Source organism: Dendropsophus ebraccatus, chromosome 9, assembly GCF_027789765.1.
Source record: "Dendropsophus ebraccatus isolate aDenEbr1 chromosome 9, aDenEbr1.pat, whole genome shotgun sequence".
In the NCBI taxonomy this organism is placed as follows: Eukaryota; Metazoa; Chordata; class Amphibia; order Anura; family Hylidae; genus Dendropsophus; species Dendropsophus ebraccatus.
Window position 1 is genome coordinate 57806727 of NC_091462.1, and position 6832 is coordinate 57813558.

Consider the following 6832-nt stretch of genomic DNA (forward strand, 5'->3'; position numbering starts at 1 on the left):
TTATTCTCTCCTCATGTGCAGTTCCACAGTTTCACCCAAACACACATGCGTATGTGTTACGGATCTGTGTTGGGGCTATAATTCATTCCACAAAGAAAGGGCCAGCCATTGTGCAGCCTGTAGTTGCGGCACAAATCACCTTTCCTGAATGAAGGGGTCCATGCTAATGCAGACAGGTTGCGATCGGTTATGGGTGCTCATCCATGGACCCACAGCTACAGTACATGCAGGACTATGGATGTGTGAATCAGGCCTAAGGGAAAGGACAACAAGTGAGTTTACATACTAAAATATAAGGCAGCTCCCCTCTGCCTTCTGACCTCTCCGGTTGCCACAACACATCATCATGCCGCTATATGGGTTGAATTACCAGACACAAGTTAATCCTGGAGACTATTACCATACACTGCATATTCCATTTAGCATTCTCTATTCATATATCCCTTGTTTTTGCTTCAAGACTAACACTGGAGACATCGTTCCTAAATCTCCCTCATGAACCCATGGACACACAATGGGGGAAAACACGTCGGAAGTGGAAGTAAGCTCTGTCTCTAAAGAATTCATAAGGCTAACATAGATATACTGTAGATTCTATCTCTATCAGTCTTCTACCGTCCTGACCACATGCACAGTTATACCAGTCACCAGACCAGGTGGGATAGAACCTGACCCTTTCTCGGCCTTGCTCCATCTTACATTGACCTCCCTATGATCTGACGGTCTCTTAGAGTTAGGGATAACCCCGCCTAGTGTAGGGGCACCATATACAATAGGCAGGGTATATTAGGGCCCCATCCCTGACTACCAAGGACCATACCTACCTATGTAACCCCCTTAAAGTATCCCTATAGCTCCTTTTCAAGGGACACTTGTTTGTAAATAATTTTCTGCACTAATACATATAGTTCTTTTCTGCTTTTTGTCCACCACATTTGCCTTTTCTTCTTTAGCCATATACAGGGCCACAACATAAGAACTAGCCATGTATGCCATACATTAGCCACTGTAGTGTCAGTAACTATATCCTCTCAGTGCAAGAGACATTAAACTGGGTGGTGAGGCGAACAATATGGTGTGATGGACAAGCGCAGTGAGAAAATAAGGGCAGCTGTAACAGTACAAAATGCACCACAGCTCACTGCATATTATAACTTGTCTTTAGACTGGACCTTATCATGAATAGTTCCTTTATCAGACCGATCAGGCTGGGTATTGGATTTCCTGACCTGCTTAATCTTGCTTGAACAATATTTGTTAATAGTACAGTTGCGTGCACTAATAAAATCCTTTCATTGTGTCGCTTAGTATAAGTGGCAACAAGGGGCACAATTTATCTCATTGCCTCAGGCAGCAGAATGACTTGGACCAATCCTGGGATGAAACAGCTGCTGTGAGTGATTTTATAAGAAAGCCTGTGTGCTGCCGGCTCCACGTGCTGCCCTTGTCAGCACCATTTTGCACCCATAAAGCAGCTTCTTCCCTCAGTGCAAGTTAATGATTTCCCTGCAACCCCCACAATTGCCGCACTGCAATTTTTCCCTGGCATTAAGAGGGCTTACACCCCGGAGACATGTTTTCCTTACATAATTTTGCAGCACACAAATAACAGAATAGTTCATAAAATGAAGTCACCAGAGGATTATTACAATAAAAATAAATAGAGTGTGTGCCAAAAAGCCAAACAAGCCATTCCCTGCTCCTACCTGCTCCATTTATTTTAACTAGTGCGGTATTTATAGAACACAAAACAGCAGGGAGCGGGGAATGGAAATGCGTTCTCACTCGTTAGGGAATGACTAAATGACTCATAAACGCACAAATTAAATACACATCTGCCTGGAAGAAGCGCAGACTGCCATCCGATATTCTGCTTCTAGCAGCCTGCTAGCCGGGGTTAACATTACTGCTGTACAGGCACTCTGTCATTCTCCAGCATCTCTGCTGTTCCTTCCTTTTCCAGGCTGATCTTTGTCTTGCAGTCTTTGTGTCATTCAGCTTTGGTGTGCCTGTTTGTGTCTGTCTATCCTGGTGTGTGTGCGCCTTTTGTTCTCCCTTTGTCTCTGGTTCTCTCTATTTTCTGTGACAGTCATTGTTGTCTGTCTTTCAGGCCCTGGATCTGCCTCCTGCTCCTTCCTGTTCTCTCTTGTGCATATATCCAGCTCTCTCCTGAATGTATTCTATATCTAATGTAGCTTGCAATGATTATTGGTACTTATGCATTGCTCCTTATTATGATAGTAACCCGGTCTTTAAGTGCACAATGTAAAGATACACTAGAACAAACACACTGATGCATTTTAGTGAGGAGATCCAAGTGTAGGCCAAAGCAGTAACATATGCAGGAATGACAAATTTGCATTTTCTGCTAACACGACTAGGGCTTGTCAGAGGTGTTCCTTGCCAAGCACAAGTTAGGTGTGAAATAAACTTACATGTGATTTTATTTCTGCAACTTAATTATTTCAGTGAAACCCAGAAGGTGGTAAAGAACATTTCGGGACATTCCCAATTCAGCAGAGGCCTAGCAGCATTCTTCTCCATAAGAGTTTTCATGCTAGAAATCAGTCTATTCCTTTTGTATATGGTCTTTTAATATATGATTCTGTATATATAGTATGGGTGTACTCCACCAGCCACCACAAATAAATCATTGATTGTAACAGTGACCATCTAGGACTGGACGTTGGCCATCCGAGACCTGATGATGAATGTTCCATTTACTACCTGGCACTGAGCACTTAAAAGCTATGTTCACCCAACATTGATAAAAAAAAAAAAAAGGTGTCCACTTTCTGTTTAAAAAAAGACGTCCGTTATGGCATCATTTTAAGTCACTTCAGTTAATTGCATTGAAGTCTGTGGAATAACAGATGTTTTCACACAATGTATTGAATGCCGGACATCTTTTGATGTGGACGTCATTCAATACACTGTGTGGAAAAGACGTCCGGTATTCCAAAAACTTCAATGCAATTTATACAAATGACTTAAAGGGGTTATCCAGCGCCACAAAAACATGGCCACTTTCCCCCTACTGTTGTCTCCAGTTTGGGTGGGGTTTTGAAACTCAGTTCCATTGAAGTAAATGGAGCTTAATTGCAAACTGCACCTGAACTGGAGACAACAGTAGGGGGAAAAGTGGCCATGTTTTTGTAGCACTGGATAACCCCTTTAAAATGATGTAATAATGGACGTCTTTTTTTAAAACAAAAAGTGGACGTCTTTTTCCTTTTTTGGATGTTGTGTGAACATAGCCAAAGGGGAACTAGCAGCGGGTTAGACAAATATAACCTGCTGATAGCTCCCTAGTGGGCACAGGGCGCTGAGGATGAAGGTATGTCTGATCCCTTGATCCTCGGTGCCGTTCCCATGCTGTTAGCTGTAAGCCAGTTAGCTGTAGCCGGTAAGCTGTTTGGAGCACTGGAGATGGGCTACAGGCCCAGAGCACCAAACCGCTTCACCCCCTTAAAAAGGGGCGGCCTGGCAGGGGGCGGTTCACCATGTGGGGGCAGGGCTATGCCCCACAGACCCACCCCTTCTAATCCATGATCAAGGACGGTAGCCACACCCCTAGTGCTCCTAACACTTATCAGGCAGAGGATTTCAGAATAAACAGCTTGGGAACAGTGCCAAGGATGAAGGTAACAGACATACCTTTATCCTCAGCGCCCATACCCACTAAGGAGCTATCAACAGGTTAGATTTTTCTAACCTGCTGATAGCTCCCCTTTAATACTCCACCAACCTTAGTACCTTTCTCCACAAGGAACTACATGCTGAATGACTATAGACAGGGAGGAAGCACTGAAGATCCTCTGCTGTACTCCACTCCGACCAATCATATGGTATTCAGTGGTCCAGGATATAATTCAGCTGCTTTTTTAATCTACCATAAACTGCAACATTTTGGCAGACAAATCAAAGTGCACCCAGAAAGAAAAGTCAGATTGCTTAAAAAAAACCTGCATGCAGTTATGTTTCAGGCAGGTATGTAAATGATTGCAGGTGTGGTCTGATTAGACATTGGGTCTTGCTACAAGAGGGTGTAAATGTGCTTCCTTTGTTGCCCTACTACCACTTTTGGGCACTGAACACTTTGGGGAGAAATCTAAACATGCCTCTACATGATGTCCTTGTGTTTGTGGAAGGCAGGGGTAAGGAACCTTGGCTCTTCAGCTGTTGTAAAACTACAACTCTCATCATGCATGGACAGCCAAAGCTTTACCATAATGGGAGTTTTCCAACAACTGGAGAGCCAAGGTTCCCTACCCCTGGTGTAAGATCATATCTATGGCACTTGTAAAGGGTGAGGTTAATTCCAGTGAGCTAGGGTCAGAATTTGAGCTGAAGAAGCAGATTTAGGGCATTAGAGAAGAGATGAATGCTACCTAATGGGTTAGGAACTCTCAAACCGTATCCATGATATAAAAGATCCTGCATTTATATTGATACATTGATGGTATGATGTGGATATATTGAATTGAATGATCATTATCCAGTGTCAGGAACAGTCTACTAGCATATCTCAGGTGAATGAAGAGTAGGTTACACTGTAGACACTCCAGTGGTTTGTGTGATAGAGATGTCATGGAGATGTAACTCCCTCCAGTAAGCTGAAGTTTTGAAGTTTATCTCAGTTTTTTTTTGTCTCTTATTAGATGACAAAGTGTTGTGTATTTGTGTTTGCTGGTACTAGGCATACTGATGTGGCCTTGATAAGTTGCAGTGCCACTGATGGAAGAGAAACAACAAGACAGTGGAGGCATATCAGAAAGCAGCAATAGGAACCAAAATAGCCATTCTTTACTGTCTGCAGAAAATGTTATTCTGTTCACATGTTTGCTGATGTGTTAAGTAAATCTGATAATAAATAATACAATTACATGAAACACTCTACAGATTCTATTAAATGTGAAATGAAGATTGTAATTGAAAGAAAAAAAGAATTAGTGCATATTTTATTTCTGTTCAGTTAACTTAAGCATGCAGAAATAATGATGCTAATAATAATAAAAATACTAATAATAATAATAATTATTATTATTTCAATTTACAGGAGTATGTATAGCAATGGTGGCAGAAGTAGAACAAAGATTTTTCACAGAAATTTCTGCAATAACTCCACTGCATGTGAATTTATCCTTAGGCTAGTGTTGTAATTTATATTATTTTTGAAAGTAAAAATCTGCATTTGATTTAGCTAAAAATGCTATGCTTCCATATAGTGATATATGTTATATATATAGTGATTTAGCCCTATAGTGGTCGGATGCCAGGTCTTTCCTAGGCAGTTTGCAGAGCATTATCACAAAGCAAACAGTACAGAGCAGACACAGTCGCAAGCAAAATACACAGAAACAGATTGGTCAGCCCTCTTAACATTTGTTTTGGTAGATGTTTGTATTACTCATAATAATAATAACAATAATGATGATGATTATGATGATAATAATAACAATAAAAAATCTGAAGCACCTATTCTTGCCTATGTAAGAATTAACTGACAACTGGGTGTTACTGTTCTCCTTGCTCAAGTGTGTTCCTACATACTCTGATTCTGTCCAACCATCACTGATACTGTTAGGCTATGTTCACACAACGTCAAAAAAAGAGAAAAGGCTTTTGCTTTTTCTACTTAAAAAGACATCGGTTATTGCCGCGATTTAACTGACTGCAGTGCAATGCATTGAAGTCAATGGAATGACGGACGTCCAATGCACACAATGTATAAAATGACGGACGTTATCTACGCGGACGTCAAATAATGATCATGTCAATTATTTTCGGACGTCTTTTGCAAACAGCGGACGTTATTTTTAGTTATTCGCACACAGTTTTTCTTTTTTTACCGTCCTTTTTCCATTTTTACTGTTAAATTTGATGGACTTTTTCGATTAAAGACACATCCAAAGGCCAATTAGTAACCCCAAACTAGAATAAGATGTTATTGCGCTGACAGGAGGCCAATCCTCACAATAACAGACATCATTTTGGTTACAAACGTCATTTTAAAAATTATAAACGGGCCTAAAAAAACGTTGTGTGAACATAGCCTAAGAGTGGATAGGGACGCATCCTTTGACAAGGGGAAGGATAACCTTGAATTTGGTTATAAATAGAATATTGTTCAGGAGTGGAGAGAAGGGGGCTGCACACCGAGCTGTTAGTAATTTAGTCTGTTGAATTTTATTCTGAACAGGACTGAGCAACCTGCAATGTACAGTATGTGAAAAGTACAGGCTGGATGAAAAAAGGAAGCAAAGTTTTATAACATGAATACAGTGCAATAATTAAAAACTAATCCTAATGGTGTCTGTAGCCTCTACACATCACATAACACAAACAGTAGCAGTAGCAGACCTTACCTTCTCATTTCCTAGCCTTGGAATGTAATGCCAGCTTGAATTAGCCTTTTAGCTTCAGCTTTTTATCTGGGTGTGGACCATATCTAAGATGTACACCTTGTTATAACTTGAATGCAAAAGCTGAAATACACCCAAGTATTTTAATCAACATAAGTGAAGATTCACTTTTACTAAACCTTACGCTATACATTGGACAATTGCATTCGTATCCATTATCTTATATAAGTATGTTACAAATTATTCCCTTTACTTGTGGGATGAATTTGGTTATTAGAGGAGAGCAGGTGCAAGGAAATAAAAATCCCGGCATTTTCTCTATCTCTTGCCCTCAATGTGTCTGTGTTTGCTCAATAGAGCGAGGGGAAAGCTGTTGTAATGTGCTAAAGGCCATCACAACAGCCCCTCTCCTCACAAAGGCCCTGAGTAAATATGAGCATGTTAAAAGAGCACAGTATCTAAAACCG

The 6832-nt window shown here is 40.7% G+C and overlaps 1 protein-coding gene across 1 annotated transcript in view; it reads right to left on the reverse strand.

Annotated features, from left to right (window-relative positions):
- CPO (carboxypeptidase O) overlaps nucleotides 1-6404 on the reverse strand; it is a 162321-nt gene extending 155917 nt beyond the window's left edge. The window contains exon 1 of the mRNA XM_069983463.1: nucleotides 6369-6404. Within this exon, the coding sequence (XP_069839564.1) occupies nucleotides 6369-6376 (8 nt within the window). The 5' untranslated portion in view covers nucleotides 6377-6404. The remainder of the gene's footprint in view (nucleotides 1-6368) is intronic.
- Between the last annotated feature and the right edge of the window lie 428 nt (nucleotides 6405-6832).